This window comes from Camelus bactrianus, chromosome 21 (genome assembly GCF_048773025.1).
Source record: "Camelus bactrianus isolate YW-2024 breed Bactrian camel chromosome 21, ASM4877302v1, whole genome shotgun sequence".
Classification (NCBI taxonomy): Eukaryota; Metazoa; Chordata; class Mammalia; order Artiodactyla; family Camelidae; genus Camelus; species Camelus bactrianus.
In genome coordinates, this window is record NC_133559.1 from 17,121,449 (window position 1) to 17,144,765 (window position 23,317).

The following is a 23,317-nucleotide window of genomic DNA, read 5'->3' on the forward strand; positions in this document are numbered from 1 at the left end:
GCAAGATAAAAGCCTGATAATTTGGATGGAGTACTCTTCTTAAACGTCTACTCTGTGCACAGCAGCCAATGGGAAAGCCAGGCTTTCTCCCACCTGATCCAATGAGTAATTAAGAGAGGCCTTTTTCCTCCCCATCTCTCCCCTCCCTCTACCCCGCCTCCCCCCCCCCCCCAAAGCTTAACAGGTTGGTGGTATAATTTGGACTTTCAGGGGTGTCATGCTGGGAGCTGAGGCAGGAGACAGGGCCTCTCCTCTCGAGCTCCCCGGCTCCCCTGTCCAGCTGGGCTGGAAAAGCAGGCAAGTGAGAGCAGGAAAGAGGGGGAAGTAGGTAAAGTAGGTGACATTTCTCAGCAAAGTTTGAGAGGGGCCTGGGGCCATGAGTGAGCTGGACCCTCCGAAGACCAGCGATGGCACTGTTTCTCGCCTGCTCCACGTGGTGGAAAGTGAGCTTCAGGCCGGGAGGGAAAAAGGCGACCCTACAGAGAAGCAACTCCAGATCATCCTGGAGGACGCCCCTCTCTGGCAGAGGTTCAAGGAAGTCACTAATGAAATGATCGTGACCAAGAACGGCAGGTGAGTGTATCTACGACCCTGCTGGGGCTGGCAGGGCTTGGCGAGGAAAGGGAGGCCCCCTGAAAATTGAAGAGGCTGCCGCTCTTGGCTCAGAGGCAGCAGGGTCTGATTAGCTGAAGGACAGTCTCTCATGGCTTTCCCCCAGCCAACTTAATTAACTTCTCAGACATCACCAGAAAAGAGGAGGGTGAAGCCACCTGTCCTGCCCACATTTTAAATGAAGAAATTCTGGGAAATTACTATAAAGGGGCGGCATGTCCCGTGGGTTTGGGGAATGCACTCCAATGTCAGAAAATAATGTTAATTTTTGACTGACTGCCTGTCCTGGAGCAGATGATTATTCTTTGAGCTCCAACTCCATTCAGATAAGGTAAAAGGCAACTTTATTTGGAAGCTGCATGGTTTCCTCTGAAGTACAGCAAACTTGCTAGACACTTCTAACTAGTTGAGGATTCGAAGGCAAAAGGCCAATTTAATCCCACTGCCTAGCCCTACATCTGCTTCCTTCCTCCTGGGTGTCTGTGGTGAGTGTTCACTTGAGATTTTGTGTTTGTGATGACCTGAGAGCTGTTGCAGTAATAGTTAATGAAACCGTAACATACTGCCCGAGGAAAGAGAAGATGACTTCTTTTTTCTCATTGCAACAAATTAGGAATGAACTGAAATGGATCTCTGTTGGCATGTCTTGGATTTGATTAAATTGAGCCCCGCTAAGTGGCTCTCAAGGTAACATTAGGAGCTTCTATTTAGTAAAGGAGAGAAAAATATTTAGAAAGAAAATCTTAGTGCTCCCAGCTTGGCCAAACTGGTCCCGACATTCAGCCGATGTTCGCTGATCTTTCTGTTCACACGGCCACAAAAGTACAAAACGTCGAAAGGCACTTTCAGTATGGTTAGTTTCAGCAGAATTCTAATTGTGACCCTTGAGAGAAATTCCGCTCTCTAATGAGAGAAAAGTCCAGGCTGGCTGAACTTCTGGCAGGCTGTTGTCCTTGTGAAAAATGCTTCCATTCCTAATGTCTTGCTTTCCCATTTCTGAATCAAGTGCACAGTATAGAGAATGAACTGTTCCTTGTCTATCTGGGAAAACGATGAACTTGAGTGCTGCTGTGTGACATTAAAGTGCTCTGTAAGTGACAGGTGTTCCAGAAATAAGGGTGTTTCAATGAAGTGTGACGATGAATCGTAGCAAGAATATCAACCTTGCTGGATGCTCAGATTTTCTCTCTCTAGATGAGTCCCATATTTATATTTATTTCATGTATAGGATTTATTTTTAACATTTATAATTATAATTACACCTGTTCCTATTCTTGACCTATATTGACATATTATTTTTGGTAGAAAGAGATAAGAAAACATGTCTTTAATTTCAAAGAATCACCCCAAATTCCTCATTGGATTTATTTTCTTTCCTTTCAGAGATGAGTGATGATACACTTGTAAAACTTTTATACTGTTTGATAACAGGTAGAACTTTCTATTTGTTTATTGTTTTTTGTAGTTACTGGATAGTAGCTACACCAGCACTTAGCCTCTGTTTGGCTTTCAAAGTGGTCATATACAAAAGTAGAAAAAGTACAATCACCTAATAAAAATAGAGTTCTTCTATCTCAATAAGGAATAAGTAAGTTTCCAAAATCATTGTAAAATTCAATTTAATACTATGTCATATTGGTGTTTACTTCCATCATTTAAGAAGAGCTTTTTCTTGCCTTTTTGCACCTATATAATTTTTATCCACATTTAAAGTTTTAAATTCTTCACTTGTTTGAAGTTATGTCATATTAACTATGTAAAAATTATTCCTTGGAGAAAAAGTGTAATTATGGTCAACTTGGTTATTTTTATTTTCTATGGAGGCCCTGCTGCCCTTTCACCTGCTCAGTGAACTGAATCTTTTCTTAGGATTCTCTTAAGGTCTCTGAACCCTTTGGGGTTAAGATTTGGCAGGAGATAGAAAGTTCCTTTATACTTCAGATAAAGAAGGGAAGACGAATCTCTAAGAAACTGATGTGGCTGAAGATGAATGATCATGGTCTGGATGACCCTCAATCTCTTAGTTTCACAGAATACAATGTTAACAACACTTCCCTGTTCTTGATACAGACACACCTTTCATGTTTCATTGTCTTCTTTACTCTCCTCTTCACCTTTTGTTTTCCCTTCTTTTTCTCCTAACCATCTATTCCTGTATCTCTCCTTTTTACCCATTTCCCTCTGGCTGTAGACCCACTATGTCTCCACCAGATGCCCCGTCTCTGCCGTTCACACCAACTCCTGAGCCTGAAGCAGATGGATTTGAGGCCCTTCTCTGGGGAGAAGAAAATTCCTGGTTGTTAACCCCCAGCCCTAGCCCTTTTCATTTATGTTGCCCACCTGCCCCTGGAGGCAGTTGACTTTCTGACTTTTGTAAAAGCTTCGGGGCTGGGTGGGTGAGTAATCAGCTCCTGTACCCTTGAGCATAATTGTTCTGCGTTAATAGCAAGTTTTGAAGTCGCCTAGGATGGGTGGATGAATTAAAAGACTCATTTTCAAATGGAGACCAATTTATATATATATATTTTTTGTGTATATATATATATGTGTGTATATATATGTGTGTGTGTGTGTGTATATATATATATATATATGACTTGCTTCTGACATTGAGCAGAAGTACCAAAGTGAGATTTTCCCCTGAAAAACACTGCATTATCCCTAGAAAGTGGGATTATGGTGGCCGCCTTCCCTCTGCCTGTCCCTCCCTCCTCCCTCGGTTTTAGTGCTGCTTTTCCCTTTCCTCTTTTTTTTTTTTTCTTCCCTGGTTTTTTATTTACAACGATTGGTTATTCATATTCAACAGTCATTCAGACATAACAATAATAATTATAATACCTCCCTGGAGTGCATTTGAATCATTTCCAGCGCATCCAGCTTGTAAGTACTTCCTTTCATCTACATCCTTTAGGCGAGGAACTAATATTTTAAGTTGCTGAAAAAAAAATTGTTTCAGGTTTCAGCGGCCAATAAATGAAATCTCTTATGCCTTGTATTTTCTCTGCTATAACATCTTCACTTTAGGGGAAGATGTTGTATTTCATGTGTATTTCCATGCAGTTAACTAATTTGACTTAAGTCTGTTTAAATTTGCCTTGAGGAGATTTTAAGAAATTGGAAGGATTTCTAATGTAATTAGGATTTCTATGTAATGTGTGTCTATTTATTATCATAAAGTAAGTGTTGATATCGCTAAGTTGAACTTGCCAATGAAAGGAATGTTGGTGCAGTGAGCTCATGTTCATAGTTTCCAGGGATGGCGGTGCAAGAGGAGAGAAAATCAAGGCTGCACATCAGGAAATAATTTTCCATGCCCCTGTGGTCCATGCGTATTTTTTTTTTTTTTTAAATCTCCGAAGTTTACAGTGGCAGTTCATGAGGATCGTAGGAATTTGTGTGACCTGCCTCTACCTAGGCTGCTTCGGTGTCCAGCCGCCCTTCTCACGCCTGCTCACTGTCTCATAAACCCCAACATCCACACACGCATGCGCACACGCTCCGCAAGCTCGAATGCGTGTTTCCTGATGGGAGGTGGAGAAAGGAGTTTACAAGTGACACTTCCTGAGTTTTGCCTTGAATCGTCTGTACTGTTCTCCCACCTAGAAATTCTGCCTTATCTCTGCCCCCTTTCTTCCCGCAGACATCACTCCTCATAGCCTCCTTCAGCAGTGCGGGCTGTCAAGATCTTCTGTTAGGGAAATAAAAACCGAAACGCTAGCCTTATAGCAAAGCAACACAGATTCGTGGGTCAAGCTCAAGCATCTGGTTCCTCGAGTATGGTTTTGGGGAGTGCTTATCCCCCTGGCACATTTGTTCCTCCGTATCTCCCTGCCTCTCTCTCAGGTATAGAGGCTGATTTACGTATTTCTCAGTTCAAAGAGTTCAAAGGCTCTTGGCTATCTCTGTGGTGAGCCACACCTTGGGAAGAAAAGGGAGAAAAGATCAAATTGATGAGAAGTGCAGTTCATCCCTGAAAACATAGCCTGGTTATGAGTGCTGTCCACAAGTAAATAGACAAGATAACCCAGTCCTGGCGAGGCTGGAGAAAGAGGCAGAGGGGAGGTAGGAGGAACTGAACTTGGGTTAGAGGCAGGGTATGTTCCAGTTCCAGTTACAAAGCTTCTGTAGGTTGACTGACTTTTATTTTTTCCGTTATTTATTTACTTCATTAGAGGACTGACAATACGTAGCATCTCTTAGTTGATTCATCTAGTGATGAAAAAGTTAAAATAATTACAAAATCCTTGGCAGATGAAGTACTAGACAATAAAGCAACAATTGATTCTACCACGTTTTATATGAGCCTGGATGCTATGGCTTCTTCACTTCTTTACTTTCTTTAATTTTTTTTGTTAACAGCTTTATTGTGGTAATTCACATACCATTCAATTCACCCATTTAAATACACAATTCAGTGGTTTTTGGTATGTTCACAGAGTTGCGTGTATAATCCCACAAATAATTTAAGAATATTTTCATTATTCCCCAAGGAAACTTTGCATCCCTTAGCCATCACCCTCTGGTCCTCCATCCTCCCCAGCCCTGGCAACCATAATCTCCTTTCTAGCTCTATAGACATTTCATATGATTGGAAGCATACAATATGTGGTCCTTTGTGACTGCCTTCTTTCACTTAGCATGATGTCTTCAAGGTTTATCCATGCTGTAGCATTTTTATTGACAAATAGTATTTCATTGTATAAACATACCTCATTATGTTTATTCGCTCATCAATGAACATGTGGGTCGTTTCCACTTTTTGGTGATAATGAATAATGCTGCTATGAACATCTATATACAAGTTTTTGTGTGGGTGTGTATCTTCATTTCTCTTGCATATATACCTAGGAATGGAATTGCTGGGTCATCTGGTAACTCTGTCTTTTGACTCACTGAGGAACTGCAAGACTTTTTTTCCGAAGTGGCTGGACCATTTCATATTCCCACCAGCAGTGTATAAGGGTTCCAATTTCTCCACATCCTCACCGACGCTTGCTGTTGTCCACTTAAAAAAAAAAATTGCAGTCATCCTAGTGAGGATGAAACGGTCTCTCACTGCGGTTTTGATTTGCATTTCCCTGATGGCTAACGACACTGAGCATATTTTCACGCGTTCATAGTTTCTTTAGAATATCAGTGTAGAGCTCCCAAAGGTAGCACGAAAGAAGAAAAGCCATTATACATTTTCTATTTTAGGATGCTGCATTCTTTGTGAGACCTAGCAAGATTCAGTTGAGAGAGAGATGAGGGCACGCTATTAGCAGCAGAAATGAAAATCTGAATTTTTGCTTCATTTTCCCTTAGCCACACTGGTCTTCTCTTTCCTCTATAATCCTCAGTCGTCCAGGCTTATATGGTCCTTGGGAGCTTTGGACTTGCTCTTCCTTTAGTGTATAGGTGTGTTCACATCACTCATTTCTGGCATTTGCTCATTTCTTCTCATTATTTAGGTCTTAGTTTAAGTTAGTTCACCCCTGGACCTACCTAAGATCTGTCTAGAATACTTCCTTACTCTTTAATCTCCTTATACACCCATTTTAGTTCCTTCATGGCACTCTTGTGATCTAAAATTATCTTATACATTATAAAAACATCTGTTGATATTTTTGTTGCCTGACTTCTCTGCTAAAACGTAAGCTTCATGGATAGGACACTGGGTCTGCAATTTTTTTTTTTTTTGCCATTGAATCCCCATCTAGAGAAGTTCCTGGCATAGAACAAGCACTCAAAAATAATTTGTTAAATAAATAAATGAATCTTTAATTAGGTATTAAGATTTAGGAAAGCATCGAGGGGGCTTTTCCTTTCAGTGTAGCCCAACCATATTTACTTTCTAGAAGGATCAACAAGGAGAGAGAGAGAGAGAGAAAAAAAAGATGTGGTGAATGTAATAAAAGAGGAGGCAGTGGGGGCGGGGTAAAGGGGCATGGGCTTGTGCTTCCAGAGCCTCAGTGTCCTCATCTGTAAAATGGACATAATAACATTCACCTCCTTGGGGTGAAGTAAGACTTCAATGAGATATACATACATTAGGTATCCGTATCTAATACTTACGTACACACACATAGAGATTCACATACATTAAGTCCTAGGTGCAGAGTAAAACTCAGTCTGTGTTAACTATGATCATTTGGAAGACCATCTTGCATTAAATCATCCCTTGAATCTTGAGTCAGAATTATGTGAAACTTCCTAACATGTCCCATCATGAAGACAACAGCCGTGCTGCCATGCTTGCGTGGCTGTGTCACTGTCCCGGCAGTTCGGCACGTGGGGAAGATGTGCTGCGTGAGCTTTCTCTTCTTTCTTTACTTTCACGTGCACTACATATTTTTACTGAGACTACTATTAAACTTTAACGTGTGAAATGACAATTAGACACATTTCGCTCCTGCGTTTTCCTTTAAAAAAATAAAATGAACGTGACTATTTCAGAAAAAGCACTGGACCAGAAATCAGACCCTCTCTCTGTGTACCTCATACAAATAAGCCAGGCTCCTGGCTCTCAGAACGACCCTATCTGACCCGTAAGATCACTTCTGATGCCTGCTTTAATAATTCTTTGCAAATGGCATTTTGTGCTTTCAGAGAGCTTGTTTTCCACACGTGGCTGCTACTATTAAAATAATTGAAAACGTTGAAGTATTTTGTAAAAGGGAACCATTTAGTCTGATATAAAGAGAAAGGATAGATAAAAAAACTTCTGTCGAAGAAAGAAGAAAAGAATGTGTAACTGGAAGAAGTTAGACGACACGAACAGCCTCCCTAGGGGAGAACTGTCATTTTTTTGTTAACGTTCCCGTCTAATCGTGTCATTAAGGAAGGGGAGCGATGATGTAAGTGATGCAACACTCAGGCAAGACCTGGATTTGGGATGCATCATGTGGTGCACCTTTCCCCTGAAAAGTGTCATTTAATTCACATACTTGTCTTAGCCTTCTATTTAAATTAACTTTCTCTCCTTAAGCACACCCAGACAGAGGGAGGGGAGAAACAGTTCTGCTGGGAGTCAAGGGCTGGAGGAAGCCACCAGATTCTGACTGAGTAGGTCTGGAGTGAGGCCCAAGGTTCTGCATTTCTAATAAATTTCCAGGTGAGACTGATACTGCTGATTCCTGGGCCACTCTGAGTAGCATGTGACTAGACCCTAGATTGTTAGCGTCTCAACTTGGGGATTCAGATTTTTAAAAGATGTATTGACAGACAGGACTGTCTGGTCATGATGAGGGTGTGCCTGGAAATCAGGTCTTTTGAGAAGGTTGGAGCAACTCAGAATGGGGAAGGGAAAATAAACTAAAGAGAGTCAGAAGCTTGGTGAGATAGCTTCTCCAAATATTTGTGAGGGTAAATTTGCTGGTGCCATTCTAGAATGTGGGAGAAGGACCAACACATCCAGATCAGAATGAATAAAGGCATATTTTTTTAACACAAATTCCCACAAAATGCTCAATGAAACGATGGTTCCACTGTTACATTAGTGCAGAGCATGCACAACCCTAGCTCCTTCTCAAAGGCTCATGGTGCACACTGGTGTATTAAAGCCTCTGACAAGTCCTGCAGAAAAGGAAATTTGTATAGTCAAAGGTCCCATTCAGTTACTTTACCACAAAACTACATTTTCCCTATTCACACTATTACCGTTATTCAGAACTGGTGTCCTTTGTGAGACGGAGAAGGGATGCTTTGCGGCATTAGTGCAAGAACCTGATGTTTGCTGGGGGAACCTTTGCAGAAAGTGCTCTGTCAGAACATGGCCTCTGACTATACACCTTAAGCTTCAGTTTCCTCCTCTGTTAAATGACTAGATCAGGGGTTTTCAGACTTTAGAATGGAGCATAATATTTTAAAGTAAAAGTATTTCAATATAAAATACATTGGTAAAAAGAGGCTCTGTTGGAATCGGGGCCCCTGGTCTGGCCCCACTACATTTGGCCTCCCCGGGGCATTTTCGGCACCCCTGAGGCCCTCCATGGACGGTCTCCTCAGAGTGGAAAGATGACCGGACAAGGCAGCAGGTGTCTCTCACACTCGAACATCCTTCCTGTGGCTCAGCGTCTGCCTTTTCTTTTAGACGGATGTTCCCAGTCCTAAAGATCAGCGTCATGGGGCTGGACCCCAATGCCATGTACTCCCTCCTGCTGGACTTTGTCCCAACGGACAGCCACCGCTGGAAGTATGTCAATGGGGAGTGGGTGCCCGCGGGCAAGCCGGAGGTCTCCAGCCACAGCTGTGTCTACATCCACCCCGACTCCCCCAACTTCGGGGCCCACTGGATGAGAGCACCCATCTCCTTCAGCAAAGTGAAGCTGACCAACAAGCTCAACGGAGGTGGGCAGGTACGGCGGGCCGCCCCACTACACCAATCAAGAAATATCAAGGGTGCATTTAGGCAATTAGGGGGTCCTCACCGGCCTCTTCTCTCACGGAAGCCAATTATTCCCTGGAGTCCAAATGTGAACAGGAATAAACAGCTCTTAATTGGTGCTTTCAGTTTTTAATGGACTTCCTGATGTTAAGAGAGAGTGAGAGAGTGCAGTAGTTTACTTAATCATCGGGGCCTTTCAGAGTTTTGTCTTGTGTGTGGTGCTTTTTACCCAGCCCGAGAGGAGGGAGATGTTTGTGGGTACCAGGGTTTTGTTATTTCCTCTCCCCGCTTTTTTTTGGTGTAAGTGGCATGTTGGCAATAGACAACTACCTTAATAAAAAGCTGCTCCTAAATGAAATAATTGCTCCCTCCACTTGGGCATTATGATAATTATCAATAGAATATTGAATCAGCTTAGGGTTTTCAGAAAAAAAAAATCTAAACAAACCTTAAATAAGGAAGGTTTTATTTAAGGTCTCCAATTAGAGTAAACAAGATTTTGAGGCTTTTTATTCTTTTGTTTTCTCCGGTAGGATTGCGAATCCTAGTGAACTGTGTAAAGTTGTTATTTGCTTTATAAAATGGTCACTGTTTTGGGGGGCTTAGCGACACAGCATGGAGGAAGAGGTCTTGTCCCCCAGATTTCACTTTGGTCAGCCTCTTAGCCCTGTCTTTTCGCCCCTTCGCTGATCTCTGTGCTTAGCCAGCTGGGACGTATGGGTTCTGGTTTTAGGGGTGGGAAGTCATCCACCCAAGTCAATTCAGAAGGTTCCAGTTCTTTACTAAGACAGGAACCTACAAAGTAAACTGTTATTCCCTCCCAGGTTTCACAACATGAGGCTTTCCCAGTAAGCCTTTGATTTGAATCACAAAGAGTGGATTATATGTCGCCTGCAGACAGAAGGTAGCATTACTCTCTAGGTAGTCACTTGTGACCTGCAGCCCTTGGCAGCATTTTGAGATATTAAGATTCCTCATAGGAAGAAAAACAGTATGTTTTAAAGGATCAAAATCCACCTTGTTGTGCTGAAAATAGGGAAAGGAAAAAAAAAGGAAGCCAGGATTTGGGCAGACAACCGAACACTCTGCAGACCGACTCCCCCCAGGCCACCCCGCTTCCACCCTTGTACAAGCAGCGCCATAGTACGCTCTCCCCAGTCGTCTCGCGGAGACGGGGGTCCGCGCGTGTGGCCCTCACTGGGGCGGCGCTGAGCTTGGGGCTAACCACAGGCGCGAGGTCAGCTGTCACCTGTGACGCCCCAGGCTTTGCATGTCTTCTCCGTCTCTTCTTCCACCTCAACAGATCATGCTGAACTCTCTGCATAAATATGAACCCCAGGTTCACATAGTGCGCGTTGGAGGCGCCCATCGAATGGTGATGAACTGCTCCTTCCCTGAAACCCAGTTCATAGCCGTGACTGCCTATCAGAACGAGGAGGTGGGCGTGTGTGTGTGTGTGTGTGTGTAACTGTCACCTGGGAGAGTGTGGTGGGACCGGGTGGTGGTGCATTTATTGCCATGACCAAGCTGGGATAAGAGGTAGGTTTTCCAGGATTCAGTTGCACTCAGATACTCGGGGCAGAGATGAAGTTAAACAGTGAGGCAGCTGCTTTCCACGCCCGGCCTTCCCCGCTGCTGGCCAAAGGCCCACCAGCGCCTCCTCTCCTGATGCCAGTGAGGCTTGGTGGTGCCTTGTCACTCAACCTGCACAAACTCAGGAGTCCTGGCTTCCAGGGCCTGGGGCGTCCTTGCCTGCACAGAGCTGGGAGTTCCTCCTGCTCTAAAGCAAGTCCGCGGGAACTGACCCCGCCCTGCACTCCCTTTGGGTTTGTTATGCTATCTGTCCTATTAGTTAGCTTTTTGGGGCACACTTAGGTCTTTTATCCTGTCTCACTTGAGCCACTCTGGTGGTTAGAACCGAGTAGCCAGAATCTGGTCTCTGTCAGCTAGTTGGGAGCGGGATTTTTGGGTCCATTCACATACATGAGGCCTGCTGGTCACCAGAAGCACCTGATGGGTTGGATTATTTTTGATTAAACTTAAAAAAATATTTTAAAGCTAACCTGTGTTTATTAAAAAAACCTCCACAGGATAAACAAATAGTACATGAGTATATACAGTGAAATGAAAAATAAAAGGTAAAAATGTACTCTTTCCCTCCTGTGTTTTGAATCCTACTCCCCAGGGACACTACAAATAATAGCTTAAAGTGTGAGATTTTTTAATACATAGTCTGTGTATATATAAAATATATGAGCATATAGATTTTCTCACGTAAATTGTCTCGCGTTGTACATATTAGTCTACAGTTTCTTTTTCTCCCCTTTTTAACAGTGTCTTGTGAATATCTTTCTGTGAAATTAGATTCAGGCATATCCCCTCTTCTGAAATGCCTGCAGAGGATAGACTGTATTTCAGGCAATCAGCTCTGAACTGATGGACATTTAGGTCATTTCTAGTTGTTTGATTTTCTGTGATGAATAATGCTGCAAAGAATATCTGAGTACATCTACTCCTGCTTGCTTGCATGGGTAGGCACCTAGAAATGGAATCGTTCTGTTGAGGAGCAAGTGTGTATGTTTAGAACTCTGACAGACAAAGCCTCAGTGCCTCCCTCCAAAGAGCATTTCCGTTTACAATCCCCCCACCATTCTCAGCACTGGCGATCACCTACCTTTCTCAGCTTTGATAATCTGATAGGGCAATACAAATGGTATCTTATTATTGCTTTAATCTGCATTTCTTGATTTGGTAGCTTTAGAAGATTTTGGGTTCCCATCCTACCAACTGAGTCAGGTCTCCAAGGATGGTACCCAGAATGTATAGTTTTAAGAGTCTCCTTAAAGAATTCTGATTGTCATCCAGGTTTAGAAACTACTGCCTTAGTGCCTGCAGGTGAAATTAGTTGCAGATTTAACTCACATCACAGATGTACAAGGAAATGTAATTTTTTTTTCTATAGGTAAATCTGGCCTCTTGGCTGAGCCCCTCCAGGAGGCCAGTGGGAACAGAAATTTACGAAATATCTGATCATTTAAACAGGCCCTCAAGTAGTGCCCAGTTTTTGTAGGCTGAAACATTTTGCTCCTCAGTTTGCCCCCCTCTGCTGTGACTCTCTGTAGGACAGAGTGGGGGTCAATGGGGGGAGGGTGTGGCTTTTGCAACTTTGGAAAGTGGGGCTGAGTTGGGGGCCATATCCTGGCCTCCTCTGGTCTCTGGGACGATGCCCCTTGTCTACTCACCTGCTGCCTACTCCTTAGTCTATGTCTGGTGGAACCTGTCATCTGGTTGCCTGCTGGGTAAGTGCTCAGAAACTTCTCCTGGACCCATGCTGGACAGTCCCCTCTGACCCACCAGCCGGGCTAAAAGCCTCCCCTCAGCAAGCACCCAGCCTCTGCCGTATTTCTGGTCTTGAATATTCCCCAGGGGAATCAAGTGCAGGAAAATCTAACTGCAGAGCTTCCCTCTCCTGAAGACGTATCCCTGCCAATTTGATGTAGATGCACCCTGAGAGGAGAGCGGGCACAGGGGTGGGTGAGGGAGCCAAACTCTTCCTCTATCCAGCAAATGTTTGTTGAATATTATTACATACTGTATGTAGCTCCACATGCTGGTAATGCTGCACTGTCCTCAAGGCGCTTACATCCCAGGGGGGAGAGATGAGAACAAAAGATATATGACCTCTATCTACCTCTATCTCCGTATGTCCCTATCTATCTATCTATCTATCTATCTATCTATCTATCTATCTATCAAACGGCTCTGAAGAAAAGTGAAGCAGGCTAAGGCTGAGGGTGGGATGGGGTGGTAAAGAGTGACAGTGGGTGGAAGTGATTGTTAATTTTTTTGTGTGTGTTAACACAGCCCAGTGAGTAAGTGATTATTTAAGAGTTAGGGATATGATGCTCTCACCTGTATACCCTCCACCGTGTCCCAGGGACTAGAAAAGTAACTGACACCTGGCAGGTGCCCAATCACTGTTGAAAAAAAAGAATGAATGAGCAATTGAATGCTAGTTTTGGCACATCAAGCTTTGTGCATTTCTAGTGCTTTGTCCTTTCCTGGCTCACTTTATACTGCATTCACCGTTTTCACCCCATGCAAAAATAACGTGTTCCTTGCTGGACAGCGCAATAGTGATTTCATGCAGAAGTAAGCAAACAGACATGGAAGGGGAGGAAGAAAAGAGAGAGGAGAATTATTCTGATTGTATAGAAACTTACAGGTAAAGGTAAAGGGTTCTGTCTGCTCACACATGTTCTACTTTCACTAACACTTCTTGTCTTTGTAAACACAAGATAACAGCTCTCAAAATCAAGTACAACCCTTTTGCCAAAGCCTTCCTGGATGCCAAGGAAAGGTGAGTATAGAAATTTCAGTGAAATCGTATAATTTCTGTCAAATGTGAGATTTATAATCATCTTGGAAGGAACTAACTAGCAGCACTTGCAATACCTTTGATAGAAAAACGTTTTCAATATTCAATCCAATATCCAACAAAATCAGCAAAACACAACAAACTTGTAATTACCTGTCGCTTATAATAGGGGTCCAGGAGAACCTCAGACTGATAATGTTTTATCAGCTTTTTTTTTTTTTTTACTATAGAGTCTTAAAAGTAGCACAATCATATTAAAAAAATTAGTGATTTGAATTTTTAATAATTCACTCTGCCACAATTATCTCTGAGTAGTATTTCAATTTTTAAAAAACTAGATTTAGCCTAGGAAAGGTGAGTAATTCATATGAATAATTCATAAAGGTGAAAGGTTCATATCTTTCAGATCTGAGAGAAGAGAAGTTGGAGACTTTGAGGGTGTGAATGATTACCTTTGAAGCACTCAGATTTTATTGCCTGTGTTTCAAGTTTGTACAATAACTCCTGTAACTGATCTTAACAGATCCTTTTCATCTTAAAGGCTCTGGATTAATGCACAGATGTTTACAATGTTGTGGCACGGGGGTCTATCCTATCAACATTTGATTTAGTTTTGATGGCGTAGAAGATTCAGCTTTTTCAGATAAGTTATGTAATAAAAAAAAAAATTAGGACTTTGAGCAAGAGATCTTGGATTTGAGTCCTAGCTTGGCCATTTCCTGGCTGTTTGATCTTGGATTTGAGTCCCAGCCTAGCTGCCTATTGGAGCTTGCATAAGTCAGCTGACCTTTCTGAGATCTACTTTTTAAATCGGCAAAATGGGTGCAGTAATATTTCCCTCACAGGATCGCTGGTGGATCTAGCATATCACAGATGGGACTGTGCCCTGAAGTCCTGTGCAAATCTTGACTGTTGGTATTGTTACTTGAATTTTGTCAGGTAGGCGCACTGCCCACCAATCAGCAAGATCAAGCTGATTAAGCATAGCTGTAAATAAGGTAAATTGGAGTATCCATAAAATTGGAGTTCAAAGTGCAATTGCACAAGCAGATAAAGTAGGCGGAGAATGGTGGAAAGATAGTAGCTTTGAGAAAAAAGGTGTTTGATTTTCTTATTCCAAGAAATGGATTGCTCTCCAAAGAGGGTTTGGGGTATACTGTATGCTCGACTTGAATAATCAGCTGCCCAGCCACGGTGCACTTTCCTCACTGTTTCAGGAACCACCTCAAAGATGTTCCGGAAGCCATCTCTGAGAGCCAGCATGTGGCCTACTCTCACTGTGAGTTGGGTGAACACTGGGTGGGAGGCGCCTGGGGCTACACCAGGGGGATCTCCACCACACTCAGGCTTTTTGTTTGTCGTGACTGCTTCAGGCTTGTTCCAAATCTTTTATCATGACCAACAGGTTATGTCTTCCATTCAACACAGGTATAAGCCCTTACAAGAATTCGCAGAGAACCAACGCTCCTTGGGTGGGAGGGGGTTGGGGAGGGCTTAAATAAATCCTAGGTAAGGTACAAATTATAAGGTTGAGTGAAAGAAGCCAGACACAAAGCAGTACCCGCCACATGCAGCTTATACATAAGTTGAAACACAGTGAAGATAAACCAATGGTGTCAGAAGCCAGAACAGTGGCTACTTCAGGGTGGTGGCAGTGATTAGGAGAAATTAGGGAAGGGGTTAAGGATGCTTGTCGTATTTTCTTTCTTTCTTTCTTTTTTTTTTTTTGAAGCATTGTTGATTTACAATGTTGTGTTAGTTTCTGGTGCACAGCTTAGTGAATATTCTATTTCTTTATTTGATAATTGTTGCTTGAGTGTTTTACTTTGTAGAAACACATTGAGATGTGAACTAATAATCTGTGTACTTTTCTGTAATATTTCTAAGTATAATAAATGTTTTTTATTCCAAAAAAATAAATCCTAGACAGGCGATAAGAAGAGTAATGTACTGGGAACTGCTTAGACTCTGTTTTTGTGTCAGTGAGGCTGAAGAGCTCACAGAAGTGCATTCTGGGTATATCTCCTACCCTTACGCTCCACTCTTGTCTCTCTGTTCTGGATTTCTTCTGTTCTTAGTACTTGCTGATTTTCGCATTGGTTCCCGCTGCACTGCCTCAGGAAGGCTGTAGCTTTGTGTGTGAGGAAGAGTGTGCATTTGCTGACTGGGAAGCTGCAGGGAGAGTCGGAGTAATACGTCTGGGATTCTGCGAGTAGGTCGGATGTTCCTGACAGGGTGCCCCTCTCTCTCTATCTCAGATCAGAGAGGGGACCCCATGGTAGGGCAAGTCTTCCAAGCTGCAGCAGTAACCCAAGGTCAGTGGCATCAGAGCATCTGAGATACTCTTTAACTCGCATGAGAGTTGTTTGCTAAGATCCCCTCTGCAGCTTTCCAGCTGTGGAGTTCTTGATTCCCTCCTTCCCCCCAAATCTTGATGCATCTTTCATTGCAGAAGTGTCAGTACAGCCACATAAAGAGAAGGCGCTCTCAGAAAAGCACTTAGAAAAAGTTTTCTCAGGACTTTTTTCTTTTTGTCTAGTTACCACCTGTCACCATTATTGCCTATATTCCCCGTGCTGTACATTTCACCCCCATGGCTGGTTTGTGACTGGTAGTTTGTGCCTTTTCATCTTCCTCACCTATTTATTTTCTCCCACACCCATCTTTTCTCTGGCAACCACTTGTTTGTTCTCTGTGTCAATGAGTCTGTTCTGCTTTGTCGTCTTTGTTCATTTGTTTTGGTTTTAAATTCCACATATAAGTGAAATCACATGATGTTCGTCTTTCTCTCTCTGACTTACTTCACTTAGCATAATACCCTATAGGCCCATCCATGTTGTTGCAAACATCGAGATTGCATTCTTTTTTCTGGCTAATATTCCATATATATATATGTATAATATTATATATCTATATCTATATCTACCACATCTTCCTTATTGATTCATCCATTGATGGACACTTAGGTTACTTCCATATCTTGGCTGTTATAAATAATGCTGCAATAAACATAGGGAGGCACATATCTTTTCCAGTGAGTGTTTTAGTGAGTTTTCCTTTGAAAACTGCTAAGAAGTGGAATTGCTGGATAAAACAGTAGTCCTATTTTTAATTTTTTAAGAAACCTCCATACTGTTTTCCACAGTGGCTACACCAATTTACATTTCTGCCAATAGTGCACAGAGGGTTCCATGTTCTCTACATCCTCACTAACGCTTGTTATTTGTTGATAGTAGCCATTCTGACAGGTGTGAGGTAATATCTCATTGTGGTTTTGACTTGCATTAATCTGATGATTAATGATGTTGAGCATCTTTTTATGTGTCCGTTGGCCATCTGTAGGTCTTCTCTGGAAAAATGTCTTTTCAGGTCCTCTTCCCATTTTTCAACTGGGTTATATATTTTTTTGATGTTGAGTTATATGGGTTTTAAAATATTTTGGATATTAACCAGATATATCATTTGCAAATATCTTCCCTGATTCAGTAGCTAGCCTTTTAGTTTTGTTTTTAGTTTCCTTCACTGTGCAAAAGCTTTTTCATTTGAAGTAGTCCCATTTGTTTATTTTTGCTTTTGTTTCCATTTCCTGAGGATACAGATTCTGAAAAATTATTGCTAAGACCAGCGTCAAAGAGATTACTGCCTATTCTTTTTTCTAGGAGTCTTATGCTTTCTGGTCTTACATGTAAGGATTACTTTTAATCCATTTTGAGTTTATTTTTGCATGAGGTGTGAGAAAGCAGTCCAGTTTTATTCTTTTCCATGTAGCTGTGTAGTTTCCCAGCACACTTATTGAAGAGGCTGTCTTTTCCCATTGTATATTCTTGCCTCCTGTGTCATAGATTAATTGACCAGGTAAGTGTGGGTTCATTTCTGGTCTCTCTGTCCTGTTCCATTGGTCTATGTGTCTGTTTTTGTGCCAGTATCATACTGTTTTGATTACTGTAGTTTTGCAGTATAGTTTGAAACCAGGAAGGGTGATACGTCCAGCTTTGTTCTTCTTTCTCAAGCTTGCTTTGGCTGTTCATGGTCTTTGTGTTTCTGTGCAAATTTTAGAATTATTTGTTTTATTTCTGTGAAAAATGCCTTTGATATTTTGGTAGGGGTTGCACTGAATCTGTAGATTGCCTTGGGTGGTATGGTCATTTTAACAATATTAATTATTCTAATCTATGAACTTGGTGTATCTTTCCATTTGTTTGTGTTGTCTTCAATTTCTTTCATCAAATAGCTTTCCAAGTACAGGTCTTTTACCTCCTTGGCTAGATTTATTCCTGGGTATTTTATTATTTTTGATACAATTGTAAATGGGATTGTTTTTTAAATTTCTCTTTCTGATAGTTCATTGTTAATGTATAGAAACAACAGATTTCTGTATATTAAGTTTGTATCCTGCAACCCTACTGAATTCATTTATTTGTTCTCGTAGTTTTTTGGTGGTGTCTTTCGAATTTTCTTTATATAGTATCATCTGCAAACAGTGGCAGTTTTACTTCTTCCTTGCAATTTGAATTCTTTTTATTTCTCTTTCTAGTCTGATTGCTGTGGCTAGGACTTCCAATCCTATATTGAATAAAAGTGGTGAGAGTGGGCGTCCTTGCTTTGTTCCTGATCTTAGAGGGGATGCTTTCAGCTTTTCACCGTTGAGTATGATGTCGGCTGTGGGCTTGTCATAGATGGCCTTTATTATGTTGATGCAATTTCCTTGTAGTCCTTGTCTGTTGAATGTTTCTATCATACTAGGGTGTTAAATTTTGTCATATGCTTTTTCTGCGTCAGTTGAGATAATCGTTCACAAACACAGTTCTGTGAAATATTTTACAGCTTTCAAAATGCTTTGCAAGACTCTTGTCAAAGTGTCTAGCCAGCTCCCTCTTTTTACTCTCAGAATCCTCTTTGTGGGGTAGTGATGGGAAGCATTAAGTCTCCTTTTGCTTAGAGTGGGAACTAAAGACACCTTCCCACTGGGCAGAAACAGAGAGGCCTTGACTCTTTCTGGGTCACCAAATTCAACATGTTCTAGCAGCTGTAGATCAGTGAGGAACACACGTATCTAACACCTCCTTCTTAGACTGACTTTTAATTTAATCCAATTAAGTCAGAAACAACTTAACTTATAGTTCAAATAGTATTTTATATAGCCAGGATTCCAGTGTTTCTTAAGAGGTTTTCCAGACTTTGATAGGAACTGTCACCCGTCTCCAAAGAAGCCAGCTTTGCTGCTAACATGGAAGGGGAGTGGTGGTGGGGATGGTGGTGCCCAACTCCACATGGGCAGACACGGTGTTGTGCACGGAGAAACACAGCCGTGCAGAGCGACCGGTAACCTGATTTTGGGCGTGGACGTTCACAGAGTCTTCCTCTTGTCTCTCCTAGTGGGAGGCTGGATCTTTTCCAATCCGGATGGAGTGTGCACAGCAGGAAACACCAATTACCAGTATGCTACTCCTTTGCCTCTGTCTGCTCCGCACACCCACCCTGGCTGTGAGCACTACCCCGGCCTCCGAGGACACCACCGGCAGGCGCCCTACCCTTCTGCGTACGTGCACAGAAACCATTCTCCCTCAGGTGTGTGGTTCCGCTAATTAAACCCTTGGGGGTGGGGGTGTGTGGGTGGTGGTGGTGAGAAATGGATAAACAGCTAGCAGATACAAGTAACTGAGGACAGAACCCCTTTCATCCAATGTATGTAATGTTATTGTATATTAGTAGTCTAACGTTTTATTTCATATACGAATAGTTAATTATATAGTTATGGCATTATTAGTGGTTTATAATTGTTTGAAATAATTACAAAAAGTAGGAGACACTCAGTCTCCCAGTTTCTAACGGGTGTGAAAAGCCTCCTTCCAGGGCGCTGGCTCACTGAGCAGTTTCAGGCTGCGTCTCTAAGAAGTTAAGTCGTGGGGAGTCTGAGACACTTGCCATCACGTGGCTCTTCTCTACAGTTTTAGTGCCTGGCTCTGCCCAGGGACTACTGCGCCCAGTGTTGGAGAGCTATGAGGAAGGTCTCTGGGAAGCTGGGTCACTCCACCTCCAGGCTTTGCTTTGATTCAGCTGGAGGCATGTAGACCCAACCTTGATAATTTTTGCAGTCTGATTATTTTTTAAGTTGACACTGTTTTGTGTGTGTACTTTCTTCCTCATTGACTTCTGCCTTGTCTGCCTTGGTCTTGTGTGCAAGCCAACACCTTGCCTGGTTATTAGGTGTGTATGAAGGAAGGGAGATATGAAACCAAGGGTTGATTTCTCATTCAGTTATTCATGCAACAAATATTCGTTGAGAGTTGACTCTGTGTCAGGTTTTGTTCATGAACGAAATAGATTAGTACACTCCCCTCATGGAGATTCTATTCTCATACGGGGAGACTGACATGAAATAAAACACGTAAGTTAAGTTGATGGCATAGGAGATGGAGGAGAGTGTTAAGATTCCAGCCTCAGGGACACTCTGAGCTCTGTATCTGCTGAGGACTTTGCTGATCACCAGCTACCTGTCCCTGTGCCCCATCGCCTGCTACTCCCAGCAATGTTGACAGCTGCTGCCAGGAAGGGAGAAAGTGGAGCTTAATGACATCAGAAAGTGAGCACTGTTCTCATCTAACCGCCTGCTTCTTTCCCCTGGTCGGCACACAAAACACATCTTCTGAGCATCTACTCTGCACCAGGCACCCTGCTGGGCAGTGGGGATGGGAAGGTGATTAAGGTATGGTTTCTTCCCTGGAGGAGCTCAGGGCTACATGAACACATAAATAATTCATCCTAATACAATGTAGTGAGAACTCTAATGTGGTCCTCGGACCTTGCAGCATCACCTGGGAACTCGTTAGACACGTAGACTCTCAGGTTCTCCTTCTGAAAGAGCCTGCAGTTTAACAAGATCCTCAGGCGATTCTTACGCACATTAAAGTTTGAGAAACATTCTGTAAAACACACAAGCCAAGGTGCTATGGGAATGAAGGAAAAAAGAGCAGCCTGATCTACCCAACAGGCTTGGTGTCTAAGCTGAGATGTGAAGAATGACTGGAAACGCGCAGAAGTGGGAGTGGCCAGGGGTGAAGACTGACGGCATGGGACACAGGCAGAGGGGGAGGGCACTCCAGGTGAGAGAGTGGCGTGAGCAAAGACACAGAGGGATGAGAGAATCTGGCTTGTCTGGGGAATGGTTTGGGACCAGAGTGTGGAGGGAGTGGAGAGAGGAGATCATGGAGAGGAGAGACTTGGCCAGGTATCCATGGAATCTTCTTCCTCTTTCTCCTCTTTGCCCCTCCTTCCTCCCTTCCTCCTTTTCCTTCTTCCTCCCTATTATGTATACACTATTTATGCAAATGGAGATTCAAAGACATCAAAGACACTCTTCTTGAATGTTTAAATCTACTTGGGGCTGCTGAGAAAGAGAGGTCCTGGTCCTCAGAAATCTCTGGGGCACTGGTGGTCCTTAGGCTAATCTCAAGGGGATGATGACATGGCCCACTTTACAGGGGAAGTGAGTGTGGAGACGTAAGTTAAATCTGTGTCATGAAGGACACAGCATCCTCCCTCTCTGCACCTCATCTGTGAAATGGAGATAAGAAGTCATTGTTGTGATGATTAAAAAATGAACGGTGTGTGACAGATGGTTGACATTCAGTAAACCTAAGTTCCTCCTTCTTTTCTGTTTCCTTCGGGAAGTACCAACAAACTGTAGGCACAGGCAGCACCGGCCATGGTTGTATTGCGACCTAGGGTAACGTCATTGGTCACCATCTTTGTATGTTTTCCACGCTCCATCAATTGAACTGTTGTTATTTCCCCAAAGTGAATTTGATAGAAACCTCCAGCAATAACCTGCAAGTGTTCTCTGGAGCCGACAGCTGGACTTCCTTGTCCTCCACACCCCACGCCAGCATCCTGTCCGTACCCCACACCAGCGGACCAATGAACCCGGGCCCTAGGTAAGAGCAGCGCCAGTCACTTGCTCACTGGCCTTAGGGGTTTACTTTCACTCTGGGGACTCGAGTTCATTCTTTTTCCTAGGGTGGCTTGGTCCAAGCTAATGTCCTGACTTCTGAGCCCCTAGGAAGTGAAAGTAACAACAGGACCAACCTTTCTCCCCTGGAGGAAGTGGGGTGGGAAAGCACCTGCTCAGTCATGTGCTCTTTCCTTTGTAGCTTTGGTATCTGATTTTTAAAAGGGAAAAGATGTGATGGCCTGGGATTGTTTGTCTTCAACCAGTCAGAAATCTGTGAACCATGGTAGTAGCAGAGGGATACGGAAAAAGGGGGGCCGAAGGGGAAAGTGTAAATGCACACTGAGAATTCAAGAGCCCGGACTGTCTGTATTCTCATCAGCTGCTCATTCTCACAGGGGGACAGATTTGGGGTGCCCAGGCCACCACCAGGCAATAGGGCTGAGTCTAGCATGTAGGACCCGTGATGTAACTCTCACACCGGAGACCTGCATTCAGTTCTGACTTCTGGGAATCAGCGTAGTGGAGCAGAAAGCGAAGGGTCCTGGAGTCTAGAGCTTGGGCCCCAGTTCTACCTCCTATTGACTTTGTGACTTTGTGTAATTTTCTTAGACTCACTGAGCTTCAGCTTTCTCATCTGTAACATGGAAATAATATAAGCTACTCAGTAGAGTTGTGATGAGCATCAAAATTAGAAAAAGCATTAAAATGCTTTGTAAGCAGTAACATTCTATATACACGGCAGCTGATATGTTCAACATAGGTATGCAGAATTTTGAGGTTTAAAAAGAGATTCAAAATTAAAAGATGTCCCATCTTTTTTGGGGGGAGGGTGTTAGATGACATGATTTTTAAAATTTTCTTTTTTTAAATTGACGTATAGTTGATTTACAACGTTAGTGTCAGGTGTACAGCAAAGCAATTCACTTATGCATGTACCTGGGTGTAATACACAGACAGAATTTTGAAGACTTAGTCAAAAAAAAAAGGATAAAAATCTCAACTTTTTTAATACCAAATGTGTGTTGAAATGATAATATTTTGAATAGTTTCGTCACATAAGTGTTATTAACAATAAGTTCATTTTTTTTCTTTTTATCTTTTAAATTTTTAAAAATGTGGCGACTCAAAAATTTAGCCTTGCATTCATTGCTCACATTTGACAGTGCTTGACTGGGGGGTGTCAAGGAAATGCACTGACCGGGGCTGCGGCAGGAAGTGAGAAAAAGAGTCCTTGAAGATACTAAACAATCATGTGCTAAGTTCCATACCAGATGCTTTATGTGTGTCGTTTATAGTTCTCAAAGACATCCACAAGACTATTAAAATCCCTACTTTCCTGATGGAGGAACTAAAGCTCAGAGGCATTAAAAACTTCCTGAAGGTCATACAGTGAGTAACGTTAACTCAGAGCCTGTGGTTTTCCCACCAGCCCAGCAGGCATCAGGGAGGGGCTCCGACTGATATTGTGGAAGAATCTCTTCTGGAAACTGGGGTCAGAATCCCAGCAAGCTGAACTGAAAAGGAAAAAAAAAGGAAAAAAAAAAGGAAAAAAAAAGGGGGGGAAAAAAGGAAAAAAAAGGAGAAAAAAAAAGGAAAAAGAAAGAAAGAAAGAAAAAAAAAAGCCCAATGCCTGGGCTTCGGCAGGTTTCGTATGGTCCAGAGTTGTCTGAAATGTGGCAGTGCAGGGTGACGTTGCTACCTCTGGTTTCCTCCATGTCATGTTTAGCCCACTGCTGACTCTATAAAGATTTTGCTAAGACAAGTGTTCAGCACTGTCATTGGGTAATGAGCCTATTATCAAGCAATGCAATGTCCGGCAATGCAGAGACTCCAAAAAGTCAGAACGGAGTGATGACTAAAGGCCTGGAGGGTATTCTACTTGTTTCAATTGTAGTCATTTTCATCGAGGTCCTGGTGCAAAACTGTCTGCACATTACAATCAAGTGGAAAGCGTTTAAAAGTCCAGGTACCGCATGCCAGACTGAGTAAATCAAAGCTTCTGGGGATAGAA

The 23,317-nt window shown here is 42.7% G+C and overlaps 1 protein-coding gene across 1 annotated transcript in view; it reads left to right on the forward strand.

Moving 5' to 3' along the window:
* Nucleotides 1-376: 376 nt before the first annotated feature.
* TBX19 (T-box transcription factor 19) overlaps nt 377-23,317 on the forward strand; it is a 28,462-nt gene continuing 5,521 nt past the window's right edge. The window contains exons 1-7 of the mRNA XM_074349087.1: nt 377-573; nt 8,684-8,948; nt 10,281-10,415; nt 13,276-13,337; nt 14,573-14,634; nt 18,732-18,923; nt 21,154-21,289. Coding sequence (XP_074205188.1) covers nt 377-573; nt 8,684-8,948; nt 10,281-10,415; nt 13,276-13,337; nt 14,573-14,634; nt 18,732-18,923; nt 21,154-21,289 — 1,049 coding nt within the window. The remainder of the gene's footprint in view (nt 574-8,683; nt 8,949-10,280; nt 10,416-13,275; nt 13,338-14,572; nt 14,635-18,731; nt 18,924-21,153; nt 21,290-23,317) is intronic.